This window comes from Diabrotica virgifera, chromosome 2 (genome assembly GCF_917563875.1).
Source record: "Diabrotica virgifera virgifera chromosome 2, PGI_DIABVI_V3a".
NCBI lineage: Eukaryota > Metazoa > Arthropoda > Insecta > Coleoptera > Chrysomelidae > Diabrotica > Diabrotica virgifera.
Window position 1 is genome coordinate 159,291,271 of NC_065444.1, and position 26,073 is coordinate 159,317,343.

At 32.5% G+C, this 26,073-nt stretch overlaps 1 protein-coding gene across 1 annotated transcript in view; it reads left to right on the plus strand.

Annotated features, from left to right (window-relative positions):
* LOC126879687 (uncharacterized) overlaps positions 1 to 25,765 on the plus strand; it is a 69,398-nt gene extending 43,633 nt beyond the window's left edge. Inside the window, exons 5-6 of the mRNA XM_050642872.1 lie at positions 7,419 to 7,551; positions 24,655 to 25,765. Of these exons, the coding sequence (XP_050498829.1) occupies positions 7,419 to 7,551; positions 24,655 to 24,787 (266 nt within the window). The 3' untranslated portion in view covers positions 24,788 to 25,765. The remainder of the gene's footprint in view (positions 1 to 7,418; positions 7,552 to 24,654) is intronic.
* The last annotated feature ends 308 nt before the right edge of the window (positions 25,766 to 26,073 follow it).

Below are 26,073 nucleotides of genomic sequence, written 5' to 3' on the forward strand. Positions count from 1 at the left end.
CCGGATACTTGTTTCCTCCACTACTCTAGTGATGATTGAATATATTTAAATAAAGTCGGAGACAGACAACATCCTTGTTTAAGCCCCTTTGATATAGGGAATGATTCAGATATAAAGTTTCTACAGAAGTAAAAACTTCAAGTTGTATACTGGTATAAAATCGTTTATTAAAAAACTTCATAAAATGTCGTGCAAAATGTTTTCGTTCTAATTGAGAACACCTTCAGTGCATTCTGCTAAGTAGTTGAAACTAGCACACTAATTAAAGTGGTGATATCATAATATATGGTTTACATGTTAGATTTGATAAAAATATGGTGAATGCCAGTCGATGTTACAAGATTAAAATCAGTACATGCTTAAAGGGCAACATGCTTCTCTGCTCGAAAAACTAGGTACTTGCCAGTTCAATGGGCACAGACCAACTGACCAACTTTTTTTAAACTATGCTATACAGCCAACTATCAGAATTGTTCCATTGATTTTATATAAAGTTTCCTTCTTTAACGACACTTCTTGCATTTTTGTATATATTTGCGATAGCATCCACATACTCTCTACTGAGACCTACCTTCCTCAATGTTTGAAACAGTTTTTTCAAAGGTACCGTATCGTATGCCTTCTCCAAATCTACAAACAATAGGTGGGTAGATAGATTCCTTGCCTTCCGTTTTTCTAGTACCTGCTGCAGAACGAATATATTATCAGTGCACGATCTTCCTGCACTTTGTTCTTCCATGTCTTCGTATTCTGATTCTATTCTTTTTTTTATTATTCGACCGTACAACCTCACTTCTGAGCTGGTAACAGTTATTCCTCTATAATTAGAGCATATGCGTTTATCCCCTTTCTTGTATACTGAGCTGATATGTATTTAACATTCCAATCATCAGGAATATTTTGTGCTTTTAAGCATTTATTAAATAGTTGAACCAACATCTCATGTAATATGTTTGGTCCGTACTTTACCAACTCAATAATTGGGATGTCTCCAGGTCTTGCTGCTTTACCGTTTTAAGATCTTTTGAGGGCATCGCTTAACTCTCCGGTTGCTATCTCAACTATTTGTGTACGTTCGGATAATTCTTCCATTTCGATCTCTTAGAATTTACATCTATCTTCTATCTGTAAAATCTCATAATGGTGTTTCAGATCTATTAACTTTATGTTAGATTTTTCCTTTCCTTTCCTCCGGTGAGACTTTATCACCTTCCACGCTTGCCCAACTCTTATTCCATCCATATACCTATCCACTTCTGCGCATTTTCGGTCCTAGATCCGTTTTCACATTTTTACTTTTTACTACTTCTCTTTTCACATCTCGATTTAATGCTGCATATCTCTTGTGATCTTCCTCCTTTCTTGTTAACATCCATTTCTGATTACCAATTTTCTTCTTGAATTAAATCTTTAATAAAAAATAAAAAATGAATAACCATTTTCAATTTCGTTGCAAAACGAAAATACAGCCGAACCATATTCCAGTCCAATCAGAGAGTGCTGCAAGCACCTCTACCGGTTTAGAAACTTATTAGTCTCTCATCAGGAGGCACATATGCTGCTCTCCCTGATCAAACCAAAACAAACCCCAGCGTGCAGTCCCGAATTGCAACGAACGAAATGGCATAGATGCCCTAGCGGCAACTGCTAGCAAAAGACTAAGTTTTCACTCTAATGGCATATAACATATCCCACCAGAATGAAAACAATGGGAACCTTCTCTGGTTACACCTCCGAGGCTTCTACAATTTGCAAGCCATACGGATGCTGAGACTAAGGAAGATGAGGGAATTCTACAATTTACAATTCACGTCACATCTGCTCAGCGCGGTAAAGTTCCAACGAGACTGGTTCCCTTCATACTCCACACAGAGTAAATGTAAATAAAAAATGAATAACCATTTTCAATTTCGTTGCAAAACGAAAATACAGCCGAACCATATTCCAGTCCAATCAGAGAGTGCTGCAAGCACCTCTCTCCTGATGAGAGACTAATAAGTTTCGAAACCGGTAGAGGTGCTTGCAGCACTCTTTGATTGGACTGGAATATGGTTCGGCTGTATTTTCGTTTTGCAACGAAATTGAAAATGGTTATTCATTTTTTATTTACATTTACTCTGTGTGGAGTATGAAGGGAACCAGTCTCGTTGGAACTTTACCGCGCTGAGCAGATGTGACGTGAATTGTAAATTGTAGAATTCCCTCATCTTCCTTAGTCTCAGCATCCGTATGGCTTGCAAATTGTAGAAGCCTCGGAGGTGTAACCAGAGAAGGTTCCCATTGTTTTCATTCTGGTGGGATATGTTATATGCCATTAGAGTGAAAACTTAGTCTTTTTTTTAAATCTTTAATCTTCTGTTAAATTCTTTATCAGAATGTGAAACTAATTTAATCTAATGATCATGTCAAGGAAGCAATTATTATATAGCATCAGGACAACTGCCCAATCAAAACTAAGGTGCATAATATAAAACGCCTTTTTGAAGCAGAAAACTTAAAAACTAAGAAAAGAAACAAGGAGGCTATTGAATAAAGGCAAATGCACTGGGGAACAAGAAAACATTTTTTTTATTTAACATCCAATATTTAATGTAATACGTGTCATTACTAACAAGAAGCAATATGTATAATTATTGTGCAATAACATAGTGGGACGCCGCCCAGTGGCGAGCACCCAGTACGACATATAAAATTATAATTTAAAAATTAGACCGGGCAGTATCGTCGCCCCCTCTAGCGAAATTATTCCGATTCGATTTTTTTGCACAAACTTACTCAAAAAGAGATCCTTATAACATATCCACTGGGTGCCGGGCGGTGCCGTGGTCGAAAAATGATTCAAACAATTTTTTTAAACAAATTCACAAAAATTATTTTTTCATTTCGAACAATATTTTGCAGATAATTTGGGTCATTATGAGCAAAAAAGGTCTCTTGTCATTTTTCTCTAAAATTGATTGTTGTCGAGTTATATGCGATTATAAATTTAAAAAATGCGAAAACGGCCATTTTCAAGTCCTAATAACTCGATCAAAAATTGTTATTATGAAATACAAAAAGTGACCAAATCAAGTTTCAAACCCGTTCTTCAAGGTCCTGAAGAGATTTTTTTCATTATTTTATTACAAAGCTGCTATTTTTAATTATTAACAGTTAGCGCTATAGTTCAACTGTATCGTCGCCCCCGTTAGCGAAACTATTTCGATTAGATTTTTTTGCACAATCTTACTCAAAAAGAGGTCCTTATAACACATCCGCAGGGTGCCGGGAGGTGTCATGGTCGAAAAATTGTTTAAACAATTTTTTTAAACAAATTCACAAAAATAATTTTTTCATTGCGAACGATTTTTTTTAGATAATTTGGATTATTCTGAGCAAAAAAGGTATCTTGTGATTTTTCTCTAAAATTGATTGTTGTCGAGTTATATGGCCATTTTCGCATTTTTCAAATTTTAAATCGCGTATAACTCGACAACAATCAATTTTAGAGAAAAATCACAAGAGACCATTTTTGCTCAGAATGTCCCAAATTATATTAAAAAAATTGTTCGAAGTTAAAAAATTATTTTTGTGAATTTGTTTAAAAAATTATTTTTCGACCACGGCACCGCCCAGCACCCAGTGGATATGTTATAAGAACCTCTTTTTGAGTAAGTTTGTGCAAAAAAATCAAATCGGAATAATTTCACTAACGGGGGTGACGATAAATCCAGGACTATAGCGCTAATTGATAATAATTAAAAATAATAGCTGTGTAATAAAATAATGACCAAAATCTCTTCAGAACCATAAATAAGGGGTTTGAAACTTGATTTCGTTACTTTTTGAATTTTATAATAATAATTTTTAATCGAGTTATTAAGCCATGAAAATGGCCATTTTCGCATTTTTCAAATTTTTAATTGCATATAACTCGACAACAATCAATTTTAGAGAAAAATGACAAGAGCCCATTTTTGCTCAGAATGACCCAAATTATCAAAAAAAATTGTTTGAAATAAAAAAAATTATTTTCGTGAATTTGTTTAAAAAAATTGTTTAAACAATTTTTCGACCACGGCACCGCCCGGCACCCTGTGGATATGTTATAAGGACCTCTTTTTAAGTAAGTTTGAGCAAAAAAATCGAATCGGAATAATTTCGCTAGCGGGGGCGACGATACTGCCCGGTCTAAATATATAACAACAAGTACTTGGAACAAATAGATAAAATTTAGTACAGTAGACAGCTCAGGCAATAATATGATTATTAAAAGTCTAAAAGTAAAAATAACTGAATCTAACATTTGATTATTTTACCGCACTATGACACTACACTATGTTTCTCCAGATATGTACTAGAGGCCCAAAGGGTCAGGTCTCTTTAGTCTTTTTTCATGTGAGATATTGAGCAGATCAAGGCGAGCGGATTTGGATGGCAAGATACTCTGTTCTTATATGTAGAGTTTACAGCAGATATATTGCTTTGCTAACAGTTGGTAGCTATAGATCGTGGTGTAATCTGTGGTTCGTAACATACCAAGTAGTCTGGGCTGATTATCGGAGAATAGGCCATTTTTGGGAAAAGTTATTTACCAGCAATTTTATTGCTGGAATCGAATCTTATGATTGTATATATTAATAATATAGGTATGCAAAGTCCACAGATAGTGTGCTACTTTCTTATAAACAAAATGGCGCCCGAAAATCGTGTTTTTTTCAATTTTTGCTCTAGAACTCCAAAGATTTTAACTTTACACCAAAAACACTTAAATAAAAATGCACCGCAATTAAATTCTGCATAGAGATGTGTTTTTCCGATTTACCAACAAAATCTTTAATTTTCAACTAAACTTTTAGATAAGTAATTGTTAATCAATAATTAAATAGCTTGGTAATGTAAAGCCCTTTTCGTATAGATTATAATTCCACAAGCCAATGGAAATTGGCTTTTTTCAACAAAATCTTTAATTTTCAACTAAACTTTCAGATAAGTAATTGTTAATCAATAATTAAATAGGTTGGTAATGTAAAAGCCCTTTTCGTATAGATTATAATTCCACAAGCCAATGGAAATTGAACGAACAGTTTAGCAACAATTGAATTGTTAATTAAAAATTTACGGTCGCTATAATAACGACAATAATTATGATGCATAAGAATAACTATGATTTTTTCATAAAAGACACTATACCTATCTAAAGTACTTTACGGAATTGAAATTGGACTATTTAAGCGGCCTCAGGAATATTTTAAATTTATAAACAATTTTTTGGCTCATAAACAAATAGAATATCTCGGGAAATAATAAACAGCGGCACTACGCTTCTTTTAAAAGAGTTCCTGAGATACAACCGGTCAAAATTGACCGGAATTTACGGAAAAGATATAAACATTAGGATCATAATTTTCAAACCACCACCTTTTTATTTTTGTCGTCTTTCTCCACACCAATTTTCATATCCTTAAATTACTCATAACATATATTATTATAATAAAAACTATCGATAATACGTGTGAAAATTGCCAAAAATAGCAAAATTCCAATCAAAAATTAGGTTGGAGAAAATGTAACCCTCAAAGTTCAAAATCGGTATACGTTATAAAAATGCATTTTCTCGGCTTCTCATGGAGCAATTTCTTTCATTCTTTTTTTGTTCCCAAGTAATTCGAGTAGAGCCATCGAACTAACGCATTATTAAATGTCAAACTTGCTTTTGTTTTGTTATAATAAATTAATTTATTTATTATAACACAAAATTTTAATTTGTTTAAATAAAAATTGTTTAAATAATTATACAGCTTCTAAATGAGAATATTTATGTTTTTAACTTTAAAAGGTACACTTGTAGTAAGTTTATCTAAAAAAAAGCCTTCAACTGGTAAAAATATGTAGTTTTCTGTTCTTATAAATAAATTAATCTATTATAACAAAACAAAAGCAAGTTTGACATTTAATAATGAGTTAGTTCGATGGCTCTACTCGAGTTATTATGGAACAAAAAAATAATGAAGGAAATTGCTCCATGGGAAGCCGAGAAAATGCATTCTTTAACGTATACCGATTTTGAACTTTGAGGGTTACATTTTCTCCAACCTAATTTTTGATTAGAATTTTGCTATTTTTGGTAATTTTCACACGTATTATCGATAGTTTTTATTATAATAATATATGTTATGAGTATTTTAAAGATATGAAAATTGGTGTGGAGAAAGAGAACAAAAATAAAAAGGTGATGGTTTGAAAATTATGATCCTATTATTTATATCCTTGCCGTAAATTCCGGTCAAATTTGACTGACTGTATCTCAGGAACCACTCGTCATAATTAAACGTTTTTTCTTTTAAAAGAAGCGTCCTGCCGCTGTCTTTCGAATACCATTTTCACAATTTAACTTAGTTTAATATTTTCCGAGATATTCTATTTGTTTATAAGCCACAAAATTGTTTATAAGTTTAAAATATTCCTGAGGCCGCTTAAATAGTCCAATTTTAATTCTATAAACTACATTAGATGGGTATAGTGTCTTTTTATGAAAAAATGATAGTTATTCTTATGCATCATAATTATTGTCGTTATTATAGCGACCGTAAATTTTTAATTAACAATTCAATTGTTGCTAAACTGTTTATTCAATTTTCATGGGCTTCTGGAATTATAATCTATACGAAAAGGGCTTTTACATTACCAAGTTATTTAAAAATTGATTAACAATTACTTTTCTAAAATTTTAGTTGAAAATTAAAGATTTTGTTAGAAAAACCCGCTTTTTCCGGGGAAAGTTTTCATCGAACTGAATCGGGAAAAACACGCCTCTGTGCAGAATTTAATTGCGGTCAATTTTTATTTGGATGTTTTTGGTGTAAAGTTAAAATCTTTGGAGTTATAGAGCAAAAATTGAAAAAAACACGATTTTAGGGCGCCATTTTGTTTATAAAAAAAGTAGCACACTATCTGCGGACTTTGCATACCTATATTATTAATACATACAATAATAAGATTCGATTGCAGCAATAAAATTGCTGGTAAATAACTTTTCCTTGTATTTTGCTAATTAGCCCAGTGTAAAGGGGCATTGCAGATCTGGCGCAATACCTTTGATTGGAATCGTTCAAGTTTTTGAATGTTGGTGTTGCTTGTTGTTCCCCATATTTTTGCTGCATAAAGCCATACCAGTTTTAAAATACATTTATAAATCAGAAGTTTGTTCTCCAGGCTCAGATTTGATTTTTGACTCACGTATCGATACATTTTCCTGTAGCTTAAGTAATTTAGTAATCAGCTTAATCGAAAGGATAATCAGCTTGGATTTAATCAAAACGCAATCTTCTATTTTTATATTATTTATATTATCATGATATGATCACATGAGTTTAATTATAATATATTTTTATAGATTTAATGTTCAACATTTATTTATTTCTGTATTATATTTGTAGCTGACTTGACTCCTTGTATGAAGATTTTTGAAAATGCTGATGTGGCTTCCAGTTACTTAACATGTTTATCAGATACTGCTAAAAGAACAAATGATACCGCTAGAATTCCCGACACCGTGGAAATAATGTGTTCGTAAGTATCTACAAATATTCAATGTAAACAAAGTTATTGTTTATTGTGTTTCTATGGGATTGAGCCATAATTTATTTTAATGTAATAGCTATTTGTATAACAAGGGAGGAAAGTGCTACTTTTCCTCCCGAGAATGAAGTTTACTGCTCGACGCGTAGCGGAGGGTAGTAATCATTCAAGGGAGGAAAAGGCACTTTACTCCCATGTTATACATATGGTTTTTCCACCTTCCTCAAATAACAAGTCATTTTTACTTTATCGTACTCTATACGTAGTATAGTATAATAGATAAAGTTATAGGATCGTGCAAAAATTTTTTTTTCAGATTTCACTTTTTTTCGATGTTTTGAGTCCCCCTGAGTCTAAAAAGCAAATAAAAAAACGCTGGACGGAAGGGCCGCCCGAGAACTTTATCGTACCGATCTATTATCGTTATCGTACTAGATACTGGCATTCTATAAAAATAAGAAATTTACTCGTTATTTTGATATTTTAGAAACACCTTGTATACTTGAAAATATTTTATGGTTCTACGCATCATTAATTCCCGCATTTGAGAAAATGTTCGGGGACACACTATAGATTTATTGCATAAATCAATAGAATATTAGTCATAATTTCATTTCAAATTAGTCCATTTTTCTGAGAAATTAATAATCTACAATATTTGCATTTTACTGCATGGATTGTAATGAAATTTTGGGAGTAGCCCAAAGCCCAATCTCCTAATTCAAAGTCTATCCTATATACTATGGCGCTTTTATCATGGGGGCGGTTCTCACCACTTCTCGGGGATTGAACATTTTTATTTTCGAATTGCATGGAGCAAAATGAAGAATTTTAAGAAAATTTAAAAATGCGCTCTATAATTTGATCGTATTTTTTCACCCGTCCAACTTTTTGAAAGTAGAAATAACACTATATTAAGAGGTATTGCAAAAGAAAAACAATGCATTTAAATTCTGGTGAATGAGGGGTTAAATGTAGGTACTTCTCATTTTTCCTTAACGTACATTAGTCATATATTTTTTTGCACCATATCTCGCTTAGTTTGAATGTAACCGACATTTAACGGTGCTCGTTTTAAAGGCCTTTTCAAACACTACAAAAGCATGAGCACTTTGAGCATGCACCAAAAAATAAACTCTTTTTACCTACCATATCTCTTTTTGTATTATAAATAGAAAATTTACGAAGGAACGAATCTCTTTGTTATTTATAATTAAAAAAAATTTTATATAGTGTTTTTAGTTCGATGCATAGTTTTTAAGGTATTCACAAAAGACCGTCCGAAAACGTGTCATTTTTAAATGAAAATGGCCAATTTTCAACTACGCATAACTTAAAAAGTATGGAGTTCTCAAAAAAAAGTATAGATCAGTTTTTGCTTAAAAATAGGTCCTCTAGTCACTTCCATGCTTATTTTGACCAATAAATTTTCCACCCCCTTGAAGGGGTGGGAATTGCCCCAAGATAAAAGCGCCATAGTATATAGGGTAGATTTTGTTTCAGCTATTCCCTACTTACTGTGAAAATATCAAGTACATCGATGTAGTAGGATGGAATTCGGAGCCAAGTACCCTCATTGACTGCCCTATAATAATGCTCTGCTATGATCGCGTGAGAGGGGACACACACAAGATTCTAGCAAAATTTCAATTTTCTGTAACTTTTCGAGTTTTTGAGTTACAGCAACGAGTTTTATGTCGTTGGAAAGATAATTTTACATTCTTTCAAAATATGTAAAAACATTGAATATAATATATACAAATATGTAAAAAATTAAGATTTTTTTTTCATTTCCGGTTAAACCGGAAGCCATATTGTAGGTAAAATTTATGTCTGCCAAATTTCAAATTTTAGTTTCTATTACAGAGGTAGTTACGGGCACTCGAATATTTTTTTATAAAAAATTCATAACTCCCCTCCTATGAGGAGTTAAGAAATCTGACCAATGTTATTCAATTTACCAATAGGATGTCAAAAATATTTCAAAAAATAAACAAATTCCTTGGAGTCATTTTTGAGAAAATTTAGTTCAAATTTATGTCAAATTTTGACCCCTTAAATATAGGCAACCCATAACTTTTTCTGAAAAACGATAATATTGTTGTTATAGACCCATCTTTAGGCTATATAAATGTTTTTTCAAATTAAATTTATCTTAAACAAGTTTTTAGATTGGTAGGGAAATGTATCGGGTGGGCGGTCGGCCATGCTGGCCGCCATTTGGGATTTGGAAATGTCAAATTCCGTATTTCTATTTACCTATCGATGAGCTAACTTTAAGTTAAATTTCATTCGTTTCGGTCAAAATTTGCAAAAATGGGCCCCAAATAACCCCCCTATTTCGGCCCCCCTTTGAGGGGTTTTTTCAAAAGCTTAGTTTCTCGACAAAATTCTCTTAAACTTACTCATAACGAATTTCATCGAAATCGGTCCAGTAGTTTTTGCTGGGCGGTGGCGACATACGTACGTACATACGTACATACTTCCGACATGCTTTTTTTATTTGCTTTTTAGACTCAGGGGGACTCAAAACGTCGAAAAAAAGTGAAATCTGAAAAAAATTTTTTTGCACGATCCTATAACTTTATCTATTATACTCATACTGCGTATGTAGTACGATAAAGTAAAAACATGTCGGAAGTATGTAGGTACGTACGTACGTATGTCGCCACCGCCCAGCAAAAACTACTGGACCGATTTTGAAGAAATTCGGTATGAGTAAGTTTTAGCGAATTTTGTCGAGAAACTAAGCTTTAAAAAAAAACCTCTCAAAGGGGGGCCGAAATAGGGGGGTTATTTAGGGCCCATTTTTGCAAATTTTGACCGAAATGAATGAAATTCAACTCAAAGTAAGCTCATTGATAGGTAAATAAAAATACGGAATTTGACATTTCCAAATTCAAAATGGCGGCCAACATGGCCGACCGCCCACCCGACACATTTCCCTATCTATCTAAAAACTTGTTTAAGATAAGTTTAATTTGAAAAAGTCGTTATATAGCCTAAAGATGGGGCTATAAGAAGGATGTTATCGTTTTTCAGAAAAAGTTACGGGTTGCCTATATTTAAGGGGTCAAATTTTGACATAAATTTGAACTAAATTTTCTCAAAAATGGCTCCAAGGAAGTTGTTTATTTTTTGATATATTTTTGATATCCTATCAGTAAATTGAATGACATTAGTCATATATCTTAACTCCCCATAGGAGGGGAGTTATGCATTTTTTATAAAAAAATATTCGAGTGCCCGTAACTTCCGTCTTAATAGAAACTAAAATTTCAAATTTTGCAGACATATATGGTACTTTATTATCTATTATCACAATAAATTTTACCAAAAATATGGCTTCCGGTTGAACCGGAAATGAATAAAAAATCTTAATTTTTTTAAATACGCCCTGTATATTTTAACATATTTTGAAAGAATGCAAAATTACCTTTCCAATGACAAAAACTCAAAAAGTTACAGTAAATAGAAATTTTGCTATAATCTTTTGTGTGTCCTCTCTCACGCGTTGATAGCAGAGCATTATTGTAGGGCAGTCAATGAGGGTATTTGGTTCCGAATTTCATCCTACTACATTGATGTTCTTGATATTTTTACAGTAAGTAGGGAATAGCTCAAGAAACAAAATCTACCCTATATACTATGGCGTTTTTATCTTGGGGCGGTTCCCACTTCTTCAAGGGGGTGGAAAATTTGTTGGTCAAAATAAGCACGGAAGTGGCTAAATAACCTATTTCTAAGCAAAAACTGGTCTATACTTTTTTTTGAGAACTCAATACTTTTTGAGTTATGCGTAGTTGAAAATTGGCTATTTTCATTGAAAAATGACACCTTGTCGGACGGATTTTTTGTAAAAACTATGCATCGTACTAAAAACACGATATAAAACATTTTTTAGATTATAAATAATAAAGAGATTCGTTCCTTCGTAAATGTCCTATTTATAATACAAAAAGAGATATGGTAGGTGAAAATAGTTTGTTTTTTGGTGCATGCTCAAATTGGTGTATTCAACTTGAAATAACAGAGGAACGGTAGGTTTTAGGTGTATAATGCTACTAACACCTTTTGTAGTGTTTGAAAAGGCCTTTAAAACGAGCACCGTTAAATGTCGGTTACTTACAAACTAAGCGAGATATGGTGCAAAAAATATATGTCTAATGTACTTTAAGGAAAAATGAAAAGTATATATGTTACAGTTCAAGTTGATTATCCAGTTGGAGTTGACTCCAACTAGTTGGAGTTGACTCTAACGGCTGGTTTCAGTAAAAGTTGATTAAAAATATAAAATGAAGATTTATATTCAACATTTACTAGTAAAAGTAGACTCCAACTAGGAAAAGTATACTCTTCCCAATGCCATTTAGTAAAAGTTGATTCTGATTCACACAAACAGCCGATTCTAGAAATGAAATGTTACTGAATATGTTCAAATTAGTCTAGGCTGTATCGTCGCTCCCGTTAGGTAAATTATTCCAGTTCGATTCTTTTTGCACAAACTTACTAAAAAAGAGGTCCTCTTCGACCAAATAACGAATCTACAGGGTGTCAGATGGTACTGTGGTCGAATAATTGTTTAAACAATTTTTTTAAACAAACTCACAAAAAAAATTTATTTAGGACAATTTTCTTTACATCATTTGGGTCATTCGGAGCAAAAGAGGTTTTTGTGATTTTTCTGTAAAATTTTGTTGTTCTCGAGTTATACGCGATTTAAAATTTTCAAAATACGAAAATGACCATTTTCAAGGCTTAATAACTCAGTTAAAAATTATTAATATGAAAGTCCGAAAGTCACCAAATCAAATTTTAACGACCCCCCTACAAGATACTGAAGAAATTTTTGTTATTATTTTATTACTAAGCGGTAATGTGAGTGCGAGTGAGATGCACCATTGCACCATTTTGACATTTAAAAATTCAAACTTCTGTCAAACCACAAAACTGTCAAAACTTTTTTTGTAATTTATAGCTCACATGTCATCACCATGACAAGTCGAAAGTTCTTCTTCTTGTGGTGTTTTCTCCTTTAGTGGAGGTTAGCGACTACACTGGCAAATCTGTCTCTGTCCAATGCGGCTCTAAACAAAGATGTTGAATCAAGGCCGGTCCAGTTTCTGATATTTCTAAACCATGAAATCTGGCGCCTACCAGGACCTCGTTTTCCTTCACTCTTACCCTGGATGATCAGTTGCGTGAGGCGGTACTTTTCGTTTCTCATTATGTGTCCCAGGTAGCTAACTTTTCTGACTTTAATGATTTTTAGCAGTTCCCTATCTGTACTTATTCTCCTCAGAACATATTCGTTGGTGGTGTGAGTTGTCCAAGATATTTTCAAGTCTCTTCTATAAAGCCAGAGTTCAAAGGCGTCCAACTTGTTCATCAGTGTTGTGTTGTGTCCAGGCCTCCGTTCCATACAAAAGTATTGACCACACATAGCAATGCAGAAAATGACATCTAAGGCTGATATTAATGCTACTGTTACAAAATAAGCTTTTCATTTTGATGAACCCCTGTCGGGCTACCTCTATTCTCGCTCTTGACTTCTTGTTTATAATCAAGTTGATTGTTGAACCAGCAACCAAGATATTTGTACTGGCTTACGTATTCAAGCTGTTGGTGTTTCACATATTTATTGGAAGAGGTAAATTTTTCTTTCTTGATATTCTTATAACTTTGGTTCTCACAGTATTGATCTTCATCCCCATTTTTTTACAACTCTCAGTATCCCTATCCAACAGTATCTGCAGACTATGGTCCGAATCAGTCATTAATACTGTGTCATCTGCATAGCGGATGTTATTTACTCTCTGACCGTTTATCCTGATTCCTTCTGAAGGGTGCGTTAAAGAGTTCGCAAATATTACCTCAGAGTAAACGTTAAAAGTATGGGTGATAGCACACAACCCTGTCTAACACCTCGTTGTATTTCAATTGGCCTTGACGTATTACCATTGGTCTTTATGATTGCTGTCTGATCCCAATAAATAGCCTCTATAATTTTAGAATCTCTTTTGTAGACTCCGATGTCATTCAATCTTTCCTATCGAACGCTTTTTCAAAATCTATGAAACAGATAAAAAGGTCTGCTTGCTGATCTTTGTATCTTTGTGTCAGAGTTTGAAGACAGAATATTGATTCTCGTGTCCCCATACCTTTCCTGAAGCCAAATTGTTCTTGACCGGTGACCTCATCACATTTTTTATAATATATTCTGTTCTGTATGATACGCAAGAAAAGCTTCAGAATGTTATTTAATAGACTTATAAGGCGGAAGTCCTGGCATAATTTGGCGTTCTTCTTTTTAGGCAGTGGTATGAAGACTGATTCAAGCCATATTTTAGGGATAGTCCCTGTATTGTAAACATTATTAAATAGTCCAAGAAGAAGGTCTAAGTTTTCGTCGTTGATTAACTTCAATAGCTCAGCTGGTATTTCATCTTTTCCTACAGATTTGTTGTTTTTTAGTTGACGTAGAGCATATTCCAGTTCGGACTTTAGTACTGGAAGACCTTCGTCGTTTTCGGTATTTAATGTAGGAGGTTCTCTCATGTCATAGAAGAGTTCCTTTATATAGTCTTCCCACATGTTTATTTGTCCTTCAGGGCTTGCAATCAGTTTGCCTTCCGCGTTGATTAGATTATTTGGTCCTTGTGAGTATGTCGTGCCTGTGAATTCCTTGAGTTTCTTATACAGATGGAAGTCATCATGTTTTTTATATAAGTTTTCGATTTCTTCACATTGTTCTGTTATCCATTTTTCTTTTGCAATTTTTATTTTTTGTTTAATGGTTCTATTTAATGCTTTGTACATTGCTTTGTGCTGTTTGCATTTTCTTCTTTCATCCATTAAATCCAATATTTCCTCTGTCATCCATCTTTGCTTCCGTGGTCGCTGTTTTGTGAGCATTTCAGTTGCCGTTGTAAGGGCGTGTCTGATTTCCTCCCGAAGGCGAAAGTTAAGGATGTTTAATTATATGAAAGTGTGCTAAAAAACAGTGCGAAAAAGTAAAACCCATTTAAAATACATTGTTACTCTAGACACACTTTTAAACTCTTCATGTACTGCTATCTATATTTACAATTTTCACACAATAAAACCTTTACATTTTTACATAATATGAGATAGAGTAGATTAAAATTATTTTTGTGAATTTGGTTAACAAAAATTGGTTAAACAATTTTTCGACCACGGTACCGCGTGACACCCTGTGTATTTGTTATATGGATTGTTATACGGATGTATTTCTTTGAGTAAGTTTGTGCAAAAAATCGAATCAGAATAATTTACCTAACCGGGGCGACGTTACAGACTATACTAATAAGTAGTTGAAACGGTCAAAACAAAGAAACGCACACTCATCAAAAATGCACTTGAGATTCTCGTATAATCAACATTTACTGAATCGATCCAGGAAGAGTCAACTCCAACTAGTAAAAGTTGATTTAAATTTTCAAAATCAACTTTTACTGCTCGTTTCAGTTGGAGTTGACTCCAACTAGTTGACTCCAACTAACTGAGAATCAACTTGAACTGTAACATATACACATTTGACTCCCCATCCACCATAATTTAAATGCATTGTTTTCCTTCTACAATACCTTTTAATACAGTGTTATTTCTACTTTCAAAAAGTTGAACGGGTTTAAAATGAATGGTTTTTGTAAAAAATGTGATCAAATTATAGAATGAATTTTTAAATTTTCTTAAAATTCTTCCTTTTTCTCCATGTAATTCGAAAATAAAAATATTTCACCCCTGAGGAGAGGTGGGAACTTCCCCCATGATAAAAGCGCCATAGTATATAGGATAGACTTTAAATTAGGAGATTAGGCTACTCCCAAAATTTCATTAAAATCCATGCAGTAGGATAGAATTTGGAGATAATATCTTGTTCTTAATCTCGCGCATTGACTGGCGTAATCGAAATAGAATGAAATTCAAATATTGTAAACTATTAATTTCTCAGAAAAATGAACTTATTTGAAATGAAAGTATGACTATAATATTCTATTGATTTATGCAATAATCTACACATCTATAGTGTGTCCCCGAAATATGGCATCGAGCATTTTCTCAAATGCAGGAATTAATGATGCGTATAACCATAAAATACTTTTAAGTACAGTAGGTGTTTCTAAAATATCAAAATAACGAGTAACTTTGTTATTTTTATAGAATGCCAGTATCTAGTACCATAACGATAATAGATCGGTACGATAAAGTTCTCGGGCGGCCCTTCCGTCCAGCGTTTTTCATTTTTACTTAATTATTTATGTAACTAACCAACAAAATTTGTTAGAACTAAAACTAACAAGTACGTACAATATAACTGTCAACTGTCAAATATAAGTCAAATTAATAATGTAAACATTGTTAAATCAAAATAACAATTTACTGTTTTTTACCATTCTGCAAAATACAGAATGTTTTATAAATAAACGTTAAAATGTACAGAAACTTACGTAATAGAAAATAGATATTGTACAGGGCGTCAATAAGTTACATTTCATGAATGAAATACCATGACGTCACTTTTACTTTTCCTCCCTAGGGAGGAAACATATTTTCCTCCCTAGAGAGGAAAAATATTTTCCTCCCTAGGGAGGAAAAGTACAACTTTGCTCCCTACAATCAGGTCCGGAAAAGTATACTTTCGGTAGAGGTAGGTGGAAATAGTTATTTTCCTAACTAGTGCGGAAAGTGATACTTTCACGCACGAGACTGCCGTTGACCCGAACGACGCGATAGCGGAGTTGGGGCAAGCAGGCGAAGAAGACACTTTCCGCATGAGTTAGGAACAATATTTTATCTAGGGCCGTACGTTTGGAAAAAAGCCACAAAAAATAGAGATATAGTCCATTCTTTCACGGTTTTTGTTCTAAATTTTAAAGAACCGCTTGGATTGACATGAAATTTGGCGTGCGTATAGCTTACATGTCAAAGAAAAAAAGTGATATTGTGCCGATGTGTGCTTTTGCCCTGGGGGTGACTCTCACCCCCTTTTGGGGGTGAAAAAATATATGTCCAAAATAAGTCCGGAAATGAGTAAACTGGCTAATTTTAAGTAACTTTTGTTCTATAGAGCTTTTTCGCCAAGTTAACACTTTTCGAGTGTTATGTTCATTTTTCAACCAAATAACCACATTTTTAGACGGTTTTTCGCAAATAACTCAAAAAGTAAGTTTTTTGTCGAAAACACGTTCTTAGCAACAATATAGCCTATAAAAAAGTAAAAAAAAAATGGTGTACGCGTTGGGTCTCTGGATCTCGTAGAACCAGAGTTATAGCCAATGAAAAATAGATTCATATTCACCAAATTTCAAATTAAATATTTCGACGTGAAATATCCAAAAAATTAAGCACTTTTTGGGGAAAACCCATTATAACCTTTTTAAAGTGTTTAAAAAAGCTTTATTGCTGTTTTTACAAAAAGTACCTAGCATTAAATTTAAGCAAGTTACGCTCAAAATAAAGTTGGCCCCTTTTGTTGTTGCACAAAAAAAATCGGGAAGACCAACCCCTAATTAGCAACTTAAATGAAATTAATCGTTACCGCTTCACAGATTATTTTACTTATGTTGTGTTTATATGATCTGTAAGTTTCATCGATTCAAAGTGCTTATTTAAAAAAAAAAATTGGTTTCAAAGTAAAATTTTTAAAAATTTAAATTTTGAAAAATATGCTTTTTTTCAAAATAACTTAAAAATTGTTAAGAGATACCAAAAATCGCCAAATTCAAAAAAAGTCAGATTTGCTTTTCTGAATATCATGTATTATTTTTGTTTTTCTGTTAGACAAAAATTGATTAAGATTTGGTGTTTCTAAATTTGCATACATTCGTGATCAGTGACTCGTTCAACCCCTTTTAACTACAGCCCTTTCAATAATAAGGACTTTAAACCGATGAAACTTACAGATCGTATAAACAATATATACACGAGTCAAGAAACTCGTGAAGTCGTAACGATTAAGTTTATTTAAGATACTAATTGGGGTGATTTTCTCAATTTTTTTTACCAAAACCAAAAGGGACTAACTTTATTTTGAGCGTTGTTTAATTTTGTTGTTTAATTTTGTTGTTTGTTTGTTGTAAAAAGTTGTTTAATTTTGATGCTAGAAATTTTTTTTATAAAACAAAAATGAAGCGTTTTTTAAACACTTTAAATAAGTTGTAATGAGTTTTCCCCGAAATGTGCTTCATTTTTGGTTATTTCACGTTAAAGTATTCCATTTGGAATTTGACGAATATAAACCTATTTTTCATTAGCTATAACTCTGCTTCTACTAGGTGTAGAGACGTGATGTATACACCGTTTTTTAAGTTTTTTACAGGCTATATTTTTCTTAAAAATGTTTTTTCGACAAAATACTTACTGTTTGAGTTATTTGCGAAAAACCGTCTGAAAGCGCAGTTATTTTATTGAAAAACTGAACACATTCACTGCCAAATAACTCGAAAAGTATTGACTTAGTGAAAAAACTCTATAGAACAAAATTTACTTAAAATTAGCCAGTTTATCCATTTCCTGACTTGCTTTGGACGAATATTTTTTCACCCTCAAGAAGGGGTGAAAACCACCCCCAGGGCAAAAGCACATATCGGCACAATATCACTTTTTTTCTTTGACTTGTTAGCTATGTGTATGCCAAATTTCATGCCAATCCAAGCGGTTCTTTAAAATTTAGAGGTTTTGCAATATTTTACCGTTAAAGAACGGACTAATATCAATTTTATTTAGAAGTGAAAATACACAAATTATTTCTTTGACAAGGTTGTCAAAACCAAACTTTCAATATAATGGGTTTCCATGACGACGATTCAAAACCATTATAATTGCCTACTGATTTGACTTTTAAATATTATGTCAAAATAATTTTATTTCATAGAATTATCAGTAGTAATTGCACAAGAGCTCTGAAATTCTGTCAAAGAGCTCTGTCAAAGTTTCACGAGAGCAAAAATTCTATATTAATTTAAGAGGTCGAGTGCAATTTGTTGCGATTATTTCATAAATAAAACTGTTCAAACCCAAAATTTTATTATAATTTATTTATGTAAGTACCATTAAAACACACAGTTTTTATAAATATTTGACGATTGAAAGTCATCACTTTTATAATTTTTAAAACATTAATTGTCATTAATGTCACTGAATGTATTTTTTCTTAGCAACGAAGGGCATCTGACGTAATATACTTAACGATGGGAGATTATCAAAAATTATCGATTTAATTCAGATTTCTGTAGCTTTCTATTGGTCAGAATCTCCTATGAATGAAATAATCAGTAGTAATTGCACAAGAGCTCTGAAGTTATTGAATTTTTCCCGAGTGACACTTTGACAGTTTTAATTTCACGAGCCGAAGGCGAGTGAAATTATGTCAAAGTGTCACGAGAGCAAAAATTCTATATTAATTTCAGAGGTCGAGTGCAATTTGTTGCGATTATTTCATGAATAAAACTGTTCAAAACCAAAATTTTATTGTAGTTTATTTATGTAATTACCATTAAACACACAGTTTTTATAAATATTTGACGATTGAAAGTCATCACTTTTATAATTTTTAAAACATTAATTGTCATTAACGTCACTGAATGTATTTTTTCGTAGCAACGAAGGGCATCTGACGTAATATACTTAACGACGGGAGATAATCAAAAATTATCGATTTAATTCAGATTTCTGTAGTTTTCTATTGGTCAGAATCTCCTATGAATGAAATAATCGCGCTAATTTCATTAAAACATAAACACAGTAAGATAAGTTTGAAATAAATTAGTAAATAACATCTAAATATTAACAAACTAAGTTATCAATCGAAGCAGCGTAGAAAACGACAATAAATATCGCCTCCGTACCACCAGATTGACAACAGGTGGAATATTTTCTTTGGTTACACCTCCTGAGACTTTTACAATTTATAAGTCATACAGGTGCCGAGAAAATTAGGATGAGAGAATTTTAAATAATTCACAACTCATCTACTCAGCATGGTAAAGCTCCAACAAGAAAGATTCCTTAATACTCAAAAGAGTAAATGAATTAAAAATGTATAAACATTCTCAATTTCTTTGCAAAACGAAAATGCAGCAGCTGCATAATACTCTGGTCCACCTGTTGTCAATCTGGTGGTACGGAGGCGATATTTATTGTCGTTTTCTACGCTGCTTCGATTGATAACTTAGTTTGTTTTCCGGTAGATGGCCCTAGTTCATCCGTGACATTTCTTTCTTTGCAATTCGGGAAGGCCCTAAGCTATGGTAAATGGTTAAAGCGGAGAGAAGAGGATATGGGTTTACTGATGAGGGGAAAAAGATCTCCGAAACCGGTATAGACTCTTCCTGCACTCTCCGCTTTAACCAGAGTATTATGCAGCTGCTGCATTTTCGTTTTGCAAAGAAATTGAGAATGTTTATACATTTTTAATTCATTTACTCTTTTGAGTATTAAGGAATCTTTCTTGTTGGAGCTTTACCATGCTGAGTAGATGAGTTGTGAATTATTTAAAATTCTCTCATCTTAATTTTCTCGGCACCTGTATGACTTATAAATTGTAAAAGTCTCAGGAGGTGTAACCAAAGAAAGTATTCCACCTGTTGTCAATCTGGTGGTACGGAGGCGATATTTATTGTCGTTTTCTACGCTGCTTCGATTGATAACTTAGTTTGTTTTCCGGTAGATGGCCCTAGTTCATCCGTGACATTTCTTTCTTTGCAATTCGGGAAGGCCCTAAGCTATGGTAAATGGTTAAAGCGGAGAGAAGAGGATATGGGTTTACTGATGAGGGGAAAAAGATCTCCGAAACCGGTATAGACTCTTCCTGCACTCTCAGCTTTAACCAGAGTATTATGCAGCTGCTGCATTTTCGTTTTGCAAAGAAATTGAGAATGTTTATACATTTTTAATTCATTTACTCTTTTGAGTATTAAGGAATCTTTCTTGTTGGAGCTTTACCATGCTGAGTAGATGAGTTGTGAATTATTTAAAATTCTCTCATCTTAATTTTCTCGGCACCTGTATGACTTATAAATTGTAAAAGTCTCAGGAGGTGTAACCAAAGAAAGTATTCCACCTGTTGTCAATCTGGTGGTACGGAGGCGATATTTATTGTCGTTTTCTACGCTGCTTCGATTGATAACTTAGTTTGTTTTCCGGCAGATGGCCCTAGTTCATCCGTGACATTTCTTTCTTTGCAATTCGGGAAGGCCCTAAGCTATGGTAAATGGTTAAAGCGGAGAGAAGAGGATATGGGTTTACTGATGAGGTGAAAAAGATCTCCGAAACCGGTATAGACTCTTCCTGCACTCTCCGCTTTAACCAGAGTATTATGCAGCTGCTGCATTTTCGTTTTGCAAAGAAATTGAGAATGTTTATACATCTAAATATTAGTTTATTGCATGTATTATAATATATTATAATGCCATATTACAAGGTATTTTACTTTCAGGCACGCCGTGCGAGAAAGTGCAACTTTCGGAAACGAAATGCGTGCGTGAAAGTGGCTCTTTTAGCACGGCTGTAGAAAAATTAAATTTTTGACTAAAAATTTGACGTTTCGGTTTCAGTTTGTTTTCAAAAAAGATAATTTAAAAATGACATTTTGAAAACGATTTTCGGAGTGGAAATTGTAATTTTCATTGCAGTGTATTGTGGCTTAATCCTATTTAAATAAAATATTTAACTTAACAAGAAAACAGTTTCAGAACCTCGATAAGTTTTCTTGAACCTGAAGTTTTTCTTTTGGCTTATATCTAAGTCAAATCTTGTGTTAACGTGATACACAACATCATAAATTAAAAAATTTAAAATGGAGGCATTTGTTTTTTGTATAGTCTCCATTTCAGTTTCTTGGTTTGTTTATTATTTTACTAATATTATTGGCTCAATATCAACGAGAAATATAGCGTATACCTACTATTCCGGGGTACTGTAGGGCACAGCGCAAAAGACGGACTGTGTCATAAGTGAATGAAAGAATAGAATCAAAGAGAGCAAACTACGAAGCAGTATAATCTAGAATAATTACGGCCCAAATAGAATTAAAAGACAAGATAGGGATAATACAAACGTACGGATCAACAGAAGGTAATGAAGAAGTTACAATGATAGAATTCTACAATGAACTCCAAAATACATTAGACAAAATTAAGAGAGAAAAAAAGAAAAATAATAATCTTAAAAGATTGAAATTCAAGAGCAGGTAAGGACGTTAATAGGGGATTAGAATGTATTGGACAATATGAGGAAGAAACATTCAATAGAAATGGAATTAAAATGCTAGCTAGAGCTAGAATTCTGCCAAACGAATGACCTGATAATAGGAAATATATTCAGTGAACAAAAATTTGAAGACAAATATACATTTGTGGCTAAAGAGAGAAATATAAAAAGCTTAATTGATTATATATATATATATATATATATATATATATATATATATATATATATATATATATATATATATATATATATATATATACAAGTAGTATTTTGATTCACTTGATTGGAAATACGAATTTCACAATTTTTTTGGGTATTGAAGTCAAATTGGGGCTTTAAAGTATACTATTGTCTAATATTCGAGCTTTCGAAAATGTTTATTTCCTTTTTCAAGAATGTCTACAATGCAATAAGATAAAAAAAATATTAGAATATGTATCAGAGAACAAATAGTAATGAGTAACTTACCAGATCATTTAAATTAAATTTAGATCATTACTTCAAAATTTAACCAATTTTTATCCTTTGTTAAGTGTTTTTGCTAAGAATTTTTATTGTTATTTATGTTATTCAAAATGTACAACAGCCGTTTACCATTAATATTTTTAATCTTATGTATAGTAACCAACACTTTTTTATAATCTAAATTCTGGTAAGTTACTCATTACTATTTGTTCTCTGATACATATTCTAATATTTTTTTATCTTATTGCATTGTAGACATTCTTGAAAAAGGAAATAAACATTTCCGAAAGCTCGAATATTAGACAATAGTATACTTTAAAGCCCCAATTTGACTTCAATACCCAAAAAAATTGTGAATATATATATATATATATATATATATATATATATATATATACAAGAAATACAACACAAGATGGTCACTGCAAAACTGAAAGATGAAAGAAGAGGTGGAAATAAAAGAATACAAGAAAGTAAAGGTAAACAAATTCAAGATAGAAAGTGTGCGAGACGCGAGAAGTTTACAAGAAGGAAACTAATAAAATATTGAGACACATAGAGGGCCACAAAGAAACATGGACAACGGAAGAAAAATGGAATACTTACAGTGAAATATTAAAGAAAACAGTAGCTGAAGTGTGTCGAATCATTAAATATAATAAACAATTGAGAGCGACAAGGTAGTGAAACAAAGAAGTAATGGCAGAAATAAAAAATAAGAAATTAGCGTGAAAAAATACGTCGAAACCGGATCAGAAGAAGATAAAGAAGAATATCACAGGCAAAGACGATTTGTAAAAAAAAAACAATACGACACCTGAAGAGAGAAAAGCGAAAGGAAATAAACGCAGTAAGAGGTACATCAACACAAATCAAAATAAACCCCGAATACATAGGCATATTAGAGTATGGAAATAATATTATGAGAAAAAATTTCATACCGAATTAATAAAGGAAGAAAATGTAATAAATAAACTGCGAGAACTATAGAGCTACAGGTCTGTCATCGGTATGTTTTAAAATTTATACGAAAATATGTAATAGAGAGGAAACTAAGATAAGAAGTAAAAATTGAATTAGTACATATAACATAATACAAATAACTACATATATGTCTATATATCATTAGGAACGTAATGGAAGGAAGAACAGATAGTAACGGGGGAACTGGTATTAGCATTCATAGACCTAAGAGCAGCATTCGGCACGTTAGAAAGACAATAGACTATACGCTGGCAAAAATTATAGAAAGTACTTACAAAGAGGTAAAAGCAAGAGTACAAATAACAGGGGAAAGATTGGAAGAATTTAATTGGAAAAGAGGTATTAATCAAGGAGATAATAGTCTCAGCCCTTTACTATTCACAATAGTAAACAAACTGATAAGAAATACTAGAGTAAGAACCAACCAACTACAGAAAATAATGGTATTCCCTAAATTACAACTGTTAACAATAGAGTCCTTACTGTATGTGAACGACATAGTAGGTATCTACTAATAGCAGATTCCGATACTATCGATTAAATGCACAAACTAATGGATATATGGGTAAAGCAAAAAGTTGAACTAAAAATGGAAATAAACGGTGAAAAAAGTAATATAATGATAATTAACGGCAAAGAAGATCAGGAGGATAATGAAAACGATAAAATGTAAAACCTCAGAACTGTAAATAATTATAACTTACGAATATTCGGGAAGTATAATTACTAGCGACGGAAAAATAGAGTGGGAAGTAACAAATAGAGCAAAGAAATCAAAAATGTTATACTATGCGTTAGCCTTAATACTTGCAAAAGAGAACTTACAAGAGAGACAGGGACAAAAATATACAACACAATAGTGATACCGACTGTGCTCTATTCGAGTGAAAACTAGACTATTCTGGAAAAAAATAAGAGCAGGATAAATGCAATGGAGTTAAGATACCTAAGAAGGATAGGAGACTATTAGAAGAATTGCCAACCAAGAACCAATAATGAATAAAATAGCAAAGGGACGAATGAACTGGTATATGCATTTGATGAGGATGCAAACCAACAGAATTGCAAGGAAAGTCTACGAAGCAAAGAACATCGCAAACGGAAAAAGGCAGATAAAAAATGGATACAGCAAGTAACAGAAGCTAAAATATCTAAAAAAATCAACTCAAGGAATTGAAAACAATGGCAGGAAATAGAAAAGAATAGAAGAGATGTATGAATGGAAATTAAAATACCTAACCCAAATCCGGCACCCTGATAGGGTAAAAGGAAGGGGAGAGGGGAGATAGAAGGAAACGAAGAAATATTTCTATGAAACTCTAAGAGTTTGTTCAATGTATTTAAATTTACAATCGGACATATAATTATAAACTTCATTCAAACTAATTCAATTAACTCATTTTTATCTTTTAGGCGAGCTTTACCAGCCGTGAAGTGTATGACTGATATTCTGGATAAGGAATGTACCCCGTATCCATTAGTTAAAAAATATATCCAAGATAATCTTAAAGCGAATGAATATCCATGCCAGCAGAAATATGATTAACAGTTTAATACATTGTAATACTAACAATTTCTTTTTATTTTAAAATTAACATGAAGTAAAACTCCCTAGTGTAGTTGGTATATTTAATAAAAATTCTAAAAAATTTTTTAAAATCCAAACGGATTACGTTCAAAACATTTTCGGACTTATCAGTCCATCATCAGTGACTCTGTCCTTGCTAAATAGCCACAATGCCAAACACTGGTCAAGATGTATATTCTAACTACATGGTGAAAGGACATCGCACACATCTTATGGAAAATATAATGTCACTCAAATTCAATAAAATTTATACGAATAGATTCATTTTAAATTAACTGTCAATTCTTATCATTGCGCCAACTTTTAATTATGATTAATTACAGCGCAAATTGCAATTAAAGTTTATCGAAATCACATTTTTGGAGTCTATAAACGTGTCAGTTATAATCACTATTGCTCTGGGTGCTATTCAAAACAGCTTAAACCCCGCTGGGCCTAAGCGGATTAGTGAAACTATTATAATAAGATGCTTAAGAGCTCGAGAAGATTTATGAACTAACTATAATTTGGGTATTTTAAAATATTTTTTCTCTCTCTAACTTATGTACCTACCCATTTGATTTCAAATTGATTTATATCAATTTCTGCTCTTATTATTGAAAATTAAGAGTTGGCGCAATGATAAGAATTGATCGTTAAATTGAAACGAATATATTCATATAAATTTTATTGAATTTGAGTGACATTATATTTTCCATAAGATGTGTGCGATGTCCTTTGTTAAATAATTTGGCTTACATTGGATGCCAACGGATTAGTACTAGGTACATGATGCTCTACTCCATTAATTGAGAGATTTTTTTATTATGAATAGGTCTACATTGAACTACGTTTACAGACTAACGGATTAGTAGATACTAGGTACATGATGCTCTACTCCATTAATTAAGAGATTGTTTTATTATGAATAGGTCTACATTGAACTACGTTTACAGACTAAACGTAGTTCAATGTAGACCTATTCATAATAAAAAAATCTCTTAATTAATGGAGTAGAGCATCATGTACCTAGTACTAATCCGTTGGCATCCAATATAAGCCAAATTATTTAACAAATTTCACCATGTAGAATATACATCTGGACCAGTGTTTGGCATTGTGGCTATTTAGCAAGGACAGAGAGTTCACTGATGATGGACTGATAAGTCCGAAAACGTTTTGAACGTAATCCGTTTGGATTTTTAAAAAATTTTTAGAATCTTTATTAAATATACCAACTGCACTAGGGAGTTTTACTTCATGTT